This window comes from Petaurus breviceps, unplaced genomic scaffold, assembly GCF_028583685.1.
Source record: "Petaurus breviceps papuanus isolate PSGF00001 unplaced genomic scaffold, PetGlider_PUasm1.0 103, whole genome shotgun sequence".
NCBI lineage: Eukaryota > Metazoa > Chordata > Mammalia > Diprotodontia > Petauridae > Petaurus > Petaurus breviceps.
The window spans coordinates 6,765,103-6,776,336 of NW_027185588.1; the positions used below are offsets into that span (position 1 = coordinate 6,765,103).

Genomic DNA, 11,234 nt, shown 5'->3' on the forward strand with positions numbered 1-11,234 from the left:
CCCAAGGTCACACAACTAATATATGTCAGAGAAGGGATTTTAAGCCAGGTCTTTGTGTAAAATGAGGGGGTTGGACTAAGGTCCCTAAGGTTCTTTCCAGACCTGTAGCCTATATGATTCTCAAAAACCACACACAAAGTAAGTAGTGCCAAATATTAATATTTCTTACACGTGAGGAAACTGAGGAACAAAGTGGCTAAGTGACCTATCCAAGGTCACATAACTGACAAGTGGAAGGGCAGGGATTCAGAGCCAGGTCATGGGATCATGGATTTAGTCCTGGAAGGGATGTTATTATCATTTCATTTAAGCCCCTCATTTTATACTTAAGGAAACTGAGACCCAGGGAAGTGATGACTTGTCAAAAGGCCCTTTGGGGTCAAAGTCCCAGAATTGACTTTCTCACACCAAAGTCAGCACTCTTTCCTCTCTCCAGAATCTGAGGTAAGAAGGAAGGGTTGGAGACAACCTCAAGGGTACAGAGTAGTGGCCAGTTCCAAAGGGCCACAGGGAAGGAAGAAAGGAGAGAAATGGAAGGGTGAAGGACTGAGAGGTGGTCTATAGGCAGGGTAGATGAGGGTCAGGATGGAGGCAGGAAGCCCCATGTCCAGACAGTCTCTAAGCCTGGCAGGGGGTAAGACCAGGGGGTAAGGAGGAAAGTACTCACCTCTGAAGGGCTGTGGGCTTTGTCACTATAGGTATAAAGCTCATAGAGGACCACACCAAAACTCCAGACATCAGACTCCCTTGAGAAGATGTTGTCTGACAAGGACTCTGGGGCATACCTGGTCAGGAAGAGAGAGGGGAAGGAGAACAATATTGTAAGAAGGGTAGGGACACTGGGGCCCTGGCTCAGGGTGGAAATATTATAGTGCTATCTCAGGATAAATTTCCTCTCCTACTCATCCCAGAACACATTTCCTCCTCCTTCAGCAGCTTAGGAACCTCATGGCATCACCAAACACCCTCCCCTGTGACAGATGAGTAAACCCCCAAACCCAGAAGCCACCTGACCAGAGTATAAAAATTGTTAGCCGGGCTCCCCAAAGTGAGAAGAGAAAGGAGAAGGGAACAGGGTCTAATGACAAAGGGAAGAGGGATAGGAGACAAAAGGAAAGGAAAGGAAGAGAATGAAGCTAGGCTGCTCACTTTGTAAGCCTTAAAGCTCTATATGACTTCTTAGAATCATTCTAATGCTAAGATATTCATTATAACCTCAGCTGAGTTATCCTTCTACTCCACCCTAGTCTACTCCTTACAATCAAATGCTCCCAATCTTTTCCTCTTACCCTCACCCCAGCCCCATCCCCATAGCAGGCTGGCCCGAGATCCGCTGGGTCCTCGGATTCGAGCACTGTCAGTGCCCCCCTACCCTTCATACCTTCTGCACTCCCAGCTTCTGCAAAGATTCATGAAACTTCTTAGCCTCCTTCCACGTGAGACCTTTGCTTGTTCTCCACCCCCCACCTCCCCAGGTGCCAGAGCCTTCCTCCTTCCCAATGACCTTGTATCTTCTAGCTAACTCCTTGTTTATCCAAATGTTTGTCAAAAATTGGAAGTTCCTGGAGGTCCCTTGCCTAGCATATGGACCATTAATGTTGGGTAATTATCAGCACTTTCCTCCACTCCTTGGTTCCACCCCAGTCTCAGAAGAAAAGAGATGATCCTGAGGCTGATGGGCCCCATGTCCCTTCCTCCTCCAGCACTCAGCTCTAGCACCCAATCGGTTTCCAGCCTTTCCTTCCTTGACCCTGGCTCCTGGCCATCTCCCCTCTCTAGAGAAAAGCCTTGCTCTTTCCATCTCTTCTTCCCCTTCAACACTAAGCATCTTGAAAAGTCTGATGGATCCATTCATCTACCTTCCCCTTCTTATCCCCCTCCCCATCTCTGCTGCTGCTCATTTCTTCCATTCCAGTGACTCCTAGTTCTCCCCCTACTTCTTGAACCCCTTCTCTGTCTCCTCCTTCTCTTTCTGAGTCCTTAATGTGAGTGGTCCTCAAGGTACTGTCCTGGGGTCTCTTAGCTTCTCTGAGAGATCTCCTATATACTGTACATCCTTAGCTTCTAATACCCTCTTCTTTGTAGATGACTCCCAAATTTCTCTCTCTCTCTCTCCCTCTCTTCCCCTCCCTCTCCCCCCTCCTCTTTCAGCAATCAAGGTTAAGTGACTTGCCCAGGGTCACACACAGTTAGTAAGTATCTGAGGTCAAATTTGAACTCAGGTCCCCCTGACTCTAAGGCGGATGCTCCATCCACTGCACCACCTAGCTGTCTTTGGCACCCAAATCTCATCTCCAGCCTTACCTTTTCTTTAGCTCTCCACCTCTCACTGCTGCCAGGACACCTCCTCTGGACCGCCCACCACCCCCTCCAAACCAGACTATCGTCTTTCCCCCTAATGAGGGGAAATCCTCCTAATGGCTTTGTCATTTCTGTCTGTGGCTCCATCTCAGCCCAGGGCTCCCTTTCCCACAGCCTCATGTGATCTTTGACTCTTGCCTCTCTCCCTAGTTCAGCAAGGGATCAATAACCCCATCCCAGCAGAAGCAGCTCTTCTCACTTTCCAAGACAATCTCCGAGGATGAGTCCTCATCGCCATCTCCCTGAACTGAAGCTCCAGCCTCCTTCCGAAGCTCTCCTCTCTGGATCTCCCTTCCCACCTCCCCACCGCTGCTGGGATTATCTTTCAGAGGCCTAGACCTGCCCCCTTTGGGTCAGAAATCTTCCAAAGCTCCCTATTGCCTCCTGGGTAGAGTTAGAAATCTTCCAACTGGTCCTTCAGGGTCTGCTACAAGCACCTCAGGAAGCATATTGTAGCTCCGTGGAAGGAGAGCTGGGGTTCAAAGGCTGAAAGAAGCTAGGTTCAAATCCTGACTCTTCCATACACTCTGCAACTTGGGCAAACCTGGGTGAACCTGGGCAAATCACCGCCTCTCTGGGCCTGAGCTTTGTCATCTATAAGATCAGGTGACTTGGGAGGCACCTTCTAATGCTAAATCTATAATCCTTTTCCAGACTTATCTCATATTACTCCATTCTACTCTCTTTATGCTCCAGCCACTTTGTACAGTTCCTCTGCCTCCATACCTTTGCCCAGGCTCTCCTTGTTCCCTGACAGCTATCACCCCTAGGTGGCCCAGTGGACAGAGGGCTGGACTTGGAATCAGGCAGACCTCAGTTCAAATCCAGCCTCAGTCACTTACTAGCTGTGTGATCCTAGATAAGTCACTTAACTGCCTTTGGCCTCAGTTTCCCCGTTTGTAAAATGGAGATAATAAGAACATCAGCCTCCCAAAGGTATTATGAGGGTTCAAATGAGGTAATATTTGTAGAGTGCTTTGCGAACCTTGAAAGTACTATCTAATAATTTAATTTAATAATCTAAATAAATTTAATATCTTAAATCTAAACTTGAAGTACTATCTAAATCCTAGCCAATAGTATTACTATTATAATTGCTCCCCTGGATTGCCACCCATTCTTTAAAGCACAATTTCAAAGCTTCCTCCTCCAGGCAGCCTTCCCAAATGACTGTCCAGGTTCAGAGCCCAGTTGTCTGTCCGTGCCTTTCTAATTCACATGTCCTCTCCCCATAGCCTAGTTCAGCTCCTGGCATCAAGTAAACTTTTAGTGAACGAACTGCCATTGAGTTGAATGGTGTATATCAGTGCTGGGTGGCCCTAGGAGGCTGGGAGCCCCATCAGGACAAGGGCCCTGCTCAGAGCTCGGGGCTTTATGACACATAGTGGGTACTCAAGAAAGGTTTGTTGTAAAGTGCGATTATTCCTTCCTCCTGGGGAAAAGGCAATGGAGCAGAGAGGAAGAGAGATGCATGTGTGAGGAACACAGAGACAGAAATACAGGGTGAACACACACACACACACACACACACACTCCTTACTAAAGGCACCTCCCAAGACCATCCCAGGCTCCCCAGGGACTAGAACAAGGGTGAAGGATGGAAGTAGGAGGTGACTGTAAGACTCAGTCAGGACCCAGAGGCAGGGGGGAGCTGGGAGCCCTGGGCACCCACCAGAAGATGGGGCTCTGGCCAGGCTCCCTGACCACATAGTATTCTTTGTCCTGGGGAAGAAGTTTGGCCAGGCCAAAGTCTCCAATCTTCACGTGGCTCTCACTCTCCACCAAGATGTTCCTGTTGGCTAAGTCCCTGTGAACATACCTCTGAGAGCCCAGGTACTCCATCCCCTGGAAGGAGGGTTGAAGGTCAGTTGCTGGTTGTGATGACCCCCAGCCCTGTCTCTGACCCCAAATCTTTAGAGCCAATCTGTGATCCTTTTCCAGATCCTGATCTCTCTACCCTGACTCGGACCTTGATCCTTTCCCAGACCCCACCAGTCAAGGCCTGTGAGCATGTTCTGGAGAGGGAGCATCATGGCCCTGAGTCTTCCTCCTCATGTCCTTCCCCAGCTTTGTCTGTTGGCTTGACATTCAGGTACAGGCCCAACTGGCTTGATGGAAAAGGGGAACCAGTCCTATACCCAGAGATCTCTCTGGTCCTGCCTCCACAGACCCTCTTCCCAGCCCCTCTGCCCCATGGAACCTTGCAGATCTGTGAAGCATAGAGGAGGAGGAAGCAGGGGTCTAGGTGGGCCCGGTGACGCTGCAGGTAGTCCCGGAGGCAACCATTGGGGAGGTATTCCATAACGAGGCGCAGACTCTGTCGGCCTAGGATGGAGTAACAGCTGCCATCAATCCTCCTGTTCCCCTCACTACCCAGCTCTCCCCTGCTCCCCCCTGTTCCCCCTGGCTCCCCCTGCTCTCCCTGCTTCCCCTGCTAATTACTACCCCTCTGTAAGCTCAGTATTCTCGACTGTATAACCAGGAGAGCCTCATCTGCTCCTTCCTCATAGGGCTATTGGGAGAAAATTTTGGTGGCGTTTTAAAGTCCATAGACTAGGTAGCTGTTCTACTCAGTTCCTGGCTTCAGCCTCACCTCTGCCTCTTAGAATCTTTCAAGGCTCAGACCAAGTGCCATCTCCTATAGGAAGACTGTCCTGATCCCTGGGTATCTCCTCATTGATGTACATAATGTATTATACAACTCCTCCCCTGCTTTGTAATTTAAACTCCTTTGACCTGCCCCTCAGTCTATCTTTTCCAGGCTGATAACACATTATTCCCCCTCACATACTCTTTATTCTAGCCAAATTGGGCTATTTTCTGTTTCTTGAACATAACCTTCCATCTCCTACCTCTATGCCTTTGCCCAGGCTGTACCCCCATGCCTGGAATGCTCACCTTCTTTACTTCTGCCTCTTGGAATCCCAAGCTCCCTTCAAGGCTCAGCATAAGTTAATACTGCCTCCAATCTTGTTAACACTTCTTCCCCATAAAAATTACTTTGGATTTATTTTTATCTGTATTTCCTTATTTGTGTATATTTGCATCTCTTCTTACCCCCCCCCCCACATAAGTTCCTTGAGGGCAGGACTTATTTCATTAATATCTTTGTAGTTCTAGTGCCTAGCACAGTGCCTTGACACACAGGAGGGATTTAATGAAAGGACTGTTAAAATAAGCTGAATCGACTCCGTCATCTGCTCTGCCCTGCTGTCTGGTGGGGGAACCTTCTCTAGGACATTCTGACTAGTATCCAGCCAGCTTTGCCCCAAGCGGTTCTAGCAACAGGAGCTCCAACCTTGATGAGTACAATATATCGAAAAGACCATTGGAGTCGGGAGCCCTGGGTGTGAATCCCGACTCTACCAAGGTATGACCTGGGGAGAAGAAATCATTTCCTTTCTCTGGGTCTCTAGATGGTCATTTTTAAAATGGAGAAATTTGGACTAGCTAGGTTCCCCTTCCAAGTCCACATCTGCTGACCTCCCCCTCCCATCACTGCTGTCTCCTCACAGGCCACTCTCTCCCAGGCAGGACTCACCCGGGCCATAGCAGACGCCTCGGTATTTGACAATGAAGTCACTGTGCAACGCTTTCAGAATCTGCACCTCTCGCTGGAAGTCCCGAAGCTGCTGGGGCCCACTGTTCTGTAGCTGCTTGACGGCCACCAGCGCGCCTGTGTTATCTCCCAGGGGGTCATAGCGGCACAATTCCACACTGCCAAAGTTGCCCTGTGGTTCAACCAACATTTATTAAATGCCAACAATACGCGGGCACTGTGTCAATGATCTCCTAGTTTATATGGGGAACAACATGTATACATATTTATATGTTAAAAAGACATAATGAATGAATGGAATAAAAAGGATTTAAGTACCTCCTGTGTGTTAAGTGCTAGGGATACAAACAGAAAGACTATCCCTGCTCTCAATACACTTACAGTCTAACTGAGGGTGCAGAAGGGGGCAGCTAGGTGGCACAGTGAATAGAGCATCGGCCCTGAAGTCAGGAGGACCTGAGTTCAAATCCGGCCTCAGACACTTGACACACTTACTAGCCGTGTGACCTTGGGCAAGTCACTTAACCCCAATTGCCCTGCCCTCCCCTCTCCAAAAAGAAAAAAAATTTAAAAATTGAGGATACATAAGATCATAGATCCGGAAGAAGACCTGAGCGGCCATTTGGTCCCATCCCATCATTTTAAGGTTAAAAACAGTTAAGGAAACTGAGGCCTAGGGAGATTAAGACACACCCACAGTCAGATGTGAACCCAAGTCCTTGGATTCCAGAACCATTTTCCCTTTCTACTATACCAAGCTACTAACTTCTGCCCAAGTCAGAACCCTCAGTCTAAAAGCACTATTAACTGAAACTCCAGGGAGCTAACAAATAGGGATTTCAGCTGCAGGGCAAGGTCCAGGAGGCTTTAGGTATCATTGGGATGTCTGCCCAAGGAAGGGGCATCTGGAGGGATCAGGAAGAGCCTAACTGGGGAGATGGAGTGTAGGCTAAGTCAGATATCACTAAGGCTAATCCCCATCCCTGTCCCATGTGCCCCTCACCTTGCCCAGCAGGGAGATATATTTCAGGTGTCTCTCCTCAAAGAGGGTGGGGTCCTGGCCAGCCATCAGGTGAGCACTGCTCCAGAGTCCATCCCGAGTTGCCATGGCGCTAGGTGAGAGATCTGAGAGGAGCTCATAATCTAGCAGGGTAATAACAGGATTAACTCATTTATAGAGGGCCTCCAAGTTTGCAAAACACTTTACAAGATGCTCTTACCTCATTTTGTGTAGAACCTCAGAGCTGGAAAAGATCTCAAAGTTGCCTACCCCAAACCCCACCTGAAATGGGAATTGTGCCCTCTTCAGGGGAGGGCAACCTTAAGACCACATGAGTCTCTCTAAGTCCTCAAGTTCAGACTGATTCAGTCAAAGGCCCGCACTTGAGGCCCTAGAGGGCCACATGTGGCCTTGGGACCACAGGTTTCCCACCCCTGCATCAATCCTGCTAAGTCCCTGCTTGGTGCTCTTCTGCCCATAGGGACCTCACCCTTCCTGTGACCAGGGTGCATTGTGGGAGAGCTCTGATGGTTAGGAAGCTCCTTCTTAAACTGAGCCCAAATCTGCTTCCCTTTGATGTCTCTGCCCTGGTCCTATGTACTGGGTCACAGCATTTTGAGCTGAAAGGACCTTAGAGACAAAGTCAGGCCCAGAAGGTTGAGGACCTTGCTCAAGGTCACCCAGGGTAACAGAACAGAACTTGGAATCAGGGTTTTTTGACTTTAGACCCCTGGGAGCCAAATCTTGCAAACTTCAAAGCTATGGGATTTTCTGCAGGGGTACTCCCTCCCCTACTAACCAGAATGATAGGCCCTCAGTGCCTAAGAAGGTGGCCTTCCTGCACTGCTACAAAGTCCCAGCCATGCCTGGGGTGTGGCCAACACACAGTAAGTGCTTAATAAAAGCTTGTTTCCTTCCATGAACCTCCACATTTTGTTAGGCCAATCAGTACATGGTGGGGGTGTGGCAATAAATCCCTGGGCCCATATCTGAAGCCTTTTTCGGTTGGTAGAATCTTCCAGGACCCAGATTCCCCAGTCTGGGCCCTTGGTAACTCAGCATCACCCTTAGGCAGGGGAGCCAGACTTGACTGGAGCCTGGGGTCCAAGATAAGAAAGAGTCCTCATCTTTAGAGCTTTTTAAGATTCACCAAGCACTCCTGCCACTCCCACCTCCCAGGGACATAGTGCAAATATGAGTATTATTGATTTCTTGGGACAGAACTGGTCCAGCAGGGAGAGGCTGCTTGCCAGGTGAACGGCCTTGCACAGTGCCTGACATGATAGCTAATTCATATATGCTTGCCAACTGATTGATTGATTATGTCCAACTGGGTGTGCCTTTCCCACACTGCTCTGATCAGAGGCCTCCCATCCTGGGGCCTGTCCTGTGTCCTCCAGCTACCTGTGGGTACCTGAAGTGATAAGGCTATTGAGGTCCCGGATGATGGCTCGGAAGGAGGGCCGCAGGTGAGGGGCGTACTCCATGCACTGGGCAATCAGGGCGGCTAGCTCCGTCCATTTCAGGGCTGGCAGCTGCTGCTTCTCCTTATAGAACTGGAGTTTCTGAAAGGGGAAAGGAAGGATGAGACAAGACAAGTTAGGGCCCCCACCTTGGCTGCCTAAGCCATTGATAACCCTAATCAGAGGCATTTTAGAGAGCACAGAATACCAGAGGTGGGCGTGGGAACATCCTTAGATTAGAAATAGAATGCCAGAGAAGGGAGAGTACGTAGAACATTGAATATTAAAGCTAAGAGGACAGTAATAGTACAGAGTATCATGGCTGAGAGGGCCCTTAGGACACTGAATGTCAGAGCTGGGAGAGGGGCCTTTGGAACACAGGATGTTAGAGTTGGGAGGGCCCTTAGAACACAGAATGTCAAAGATGGGAGGGCTCTTAGAATAGAGAATGTCAGGGCTGGGAGGGCCATTAGAACAGAGGATGTCAGAGCTGGAGAACCCTTAGAACAGAGGATGTCAGGGCTAGGAGGGAGGGCCTTAGAACACAGGATGTCAGAGCTGAGAGGGCCCTCAGAACACAGGATGTCAGAGCTGGGAGGGCCCTTAGGACACAGGATGTTAGAGTTGGGAGGGCCCTGAGAACAGAGGATGTCAGAACTAAAACAGATATAAGAATATAAAGCAAAGGACCCTAGAAATGAAATCAGGGAAGAGAAAAGGGAAAGGAAAAAACATTTATTAAGCACCTACTATATGCCAAACACTATACTAAGAGCTTTATAAATATTATCTCATTTGATCCTCACAACACTGTAAGGGAGGTGTTGAGGAAACTGAAGCAGACAGACAAAGACAGACAAAGAAGTGACTTGCCCAGGATCACACATCTGGTAGTGTCTGACTCAGGCTGTCCTGATGCTGAGCTCAGCTCTCCAATCCCTCAGCCACCTTGGTACCTCTATGGGCTTTGTATTTCTTATCTAATTAACTCAATGCCTGTTGTCTTCTTGGATGGGATATAAGCTTCCTGAAGGCTAGGATGATTCCATTTCCGTCTTTGTATCCCCACTGCTTAGCACAGTATCTGGCATATAGTGGCCTCATAAACTTTCATGGAGACTGAGTACCAGGCTGGGAGGGGCCTTGGAAGCACACAGTAATGGATATCAGAGCACAAATTATTAGGACCAAGAGGGGTTTCAGAGGTATCTTCACACCCATCTCTCTCATTTTAGATGAGGGAAAACTGAGGCTGCCTAGGGAGGGGACAACATCAGAGAGCCAATCAATAACAGGGCTGGCTTCAGAACTGCAGCATTCTGCCTCCTCCAACTCTGCCCTCACCTTGGCAGGCTCGAGGGTACTGAGGGGCATGGTGCCCCCGCTGAATATCTCCCAGAGCGTTGCCCCAAAACTCCACTTATCAGACTCCAGGCTCAGCAGCTTGGCATCCCACAGACACTCGGGGGCCACCCAGGGGATCCGGTCAGTGAGCACTAAGAGGGAAGCAACATCACTGGAGGTGGCATGGTGGCTCCTCAAGCCCCACCCCACTCCAGCCATTCTCCACCTCACCCCCATCCCTGACTGAGCAGTCCTATCTCCCTGCCTCCCTGAAGGCACACCAGGAGAATAAGGGCTGTGGCCAGGCGGGTGCCAAGGCTGGACAGTCTCCTCCTCCACACTCACTCTCTTTGGTCAGCACAGTGGGACTGACCCCAGGGTCACTGAGCTTGATGAAGGGGGGGCTCCCCCCAGCCCCCTCCCGCGCTAGCAGGACCTTCTTGGAGGAGATATTACCATGGATGATGCCTTTGTCTTCCTGGGTAGGAGGCAAAGAACAGAACAGTGAATAGGTTGGGGGATGGACACCCCCATCAGGTAACTGCCCCTGGCTGGAAACAAAGCTGGGCAGAGAATGGAGAGGTGAGGAATGAAGCTTGGCTTCCCAGGGTGCGCAGAGAGGACTGTGCCCCCCACACCTGCAGAGGTCATGTCAGGGGGAGCCACAAAGTCTCCAGGGCTGGAGGAAAGCTCAGCCCAGGCCACCCCTCCTCTCTTAAACTCACCAGATAGTTGAGAGCATAAGAAAGTTGCTTGGCCACTTGGAGCTTCCAACTAGCAGGTACCAGGGGCCCACACTTCCGTAAGTGGGTGTCAAGTGCCCCCCATCTCACAAACTCCTGTACCATGATACCTGGAGAGGGGTTAAAGCAAGTATGACAGATGAAGGGAGAAGAGTGGGGAAGGAGAGATGAGAGTTAGGGGGAGGGAGAGATGGGGAGTGATGGGGAAGGAAGGACAGGAGAGGCTCTGACCAAGGCTAGGGGAAAGGGAGAAGGCTTGGAGCCTGGGCTGAGGAAATGAGGGAAGGGGGCATGGCCCCTGGGCTGGGAACTCACTGTCTCCTGCCATGCAGACACCATGCAGCAGCACCAGGTGCTGGTGGGACACTTGACTCATTACGCTGGCAGCCTCCAGGAAAGACTGAAGGGGAGAATGGTGTGAAAACAAGGATGCCCTAGCCTCCCTCCTCCTCCCCCCTTCTTATCCAAGGGCCTGGGCCCAGCAAGCAGGCATTGCCGTGTGGGAGGAAGGGACATGGGTTTGGGTCATGCTGTCATCAGGCCAGAATGGGAGCTGAGGGGACCATCTAGTCCCCCCTGACTCTGAACAGTAGCAGTCTCTCCACCCCCTCCACACACATATATATTATACATTTATACACTCCTGTCTCATGTACACACAGATCCCATGCCTTACTTTCTCTCTCTCTCTGTCTCTATCTGTGTGTCTCTCTCTGTCTCTGTCTGTCTCTCTCACACACACAAATATACTATACATCTATACA

The 11,234-nt window shown here is 50.0% G+C and overlaps 2 protein-coding genes across 2 annotated transcripts in view; one reads left to right on the forward strand and one right to left on the reverse strand.

Moving 5' to 3' along the window:
* RPL18A (ribosomal protein L18a) overlaps nucleotides 1-11,234 on the forward strand; it is a 95,510-nt gene that overhangs the window by 36,784 nt on the left and 47,492 nt on the right. The window lies entirely within an intron of this gene.
* The window catches only part of JAK3 (Janus kinase 3), a 38,324-nt gene that overhangs the window by 4,027 nt on the left and 23,063 nt on the right, over nucleotides 1-11,234 (reverse strand). Inside the window, exons 13-22 of the mRNA XM_069104888.1 lie at nucleotides 10,786-10,870; nucleotides 10,453-10,580; nucleotides 10,073-10,205; nucleotides 9,728-9,879; nucleotides 8,335-8,485; nucleotides 6,924-7,063; nucleotides 5,903-6,092; nucleotides 4,562-4,686; nucleotides 4,034-4,206; nucleotides 668-785 (exon numbers count right to left, since the gene is read on the reverse strand). Of these exons, the coding sequence (XP_068960989.1) occupies nucleotides 668-785; nucleotides 4,034-4,206; nucleotides 4,562-4,686; nucleotides 5,903-6,092; nucleotides 6,924-7,063; nucleotides 8,335-8,485; nucleotides 9,728-9,879; nucleotides 10,073-10,205; nucleotides 10,453-10,580; nucleotides 10,786-10,870 (1,395 nt within the window). The remainder of the gene's footprint in view (nucleotides 1-667; nucleotides 786-4,033; nucleotides 4,207-4,561; nucleotides 4,687-5,902; nucleotides 6,093-6,923; nucleotides 7,064-8,334; nucleotides 8,486-9,727; nucleotides 9,880-10,072; nucleotides 10,206-10,452; nucleotides 10,581-10,785; nucleotides 10,871-11,234) is intronic.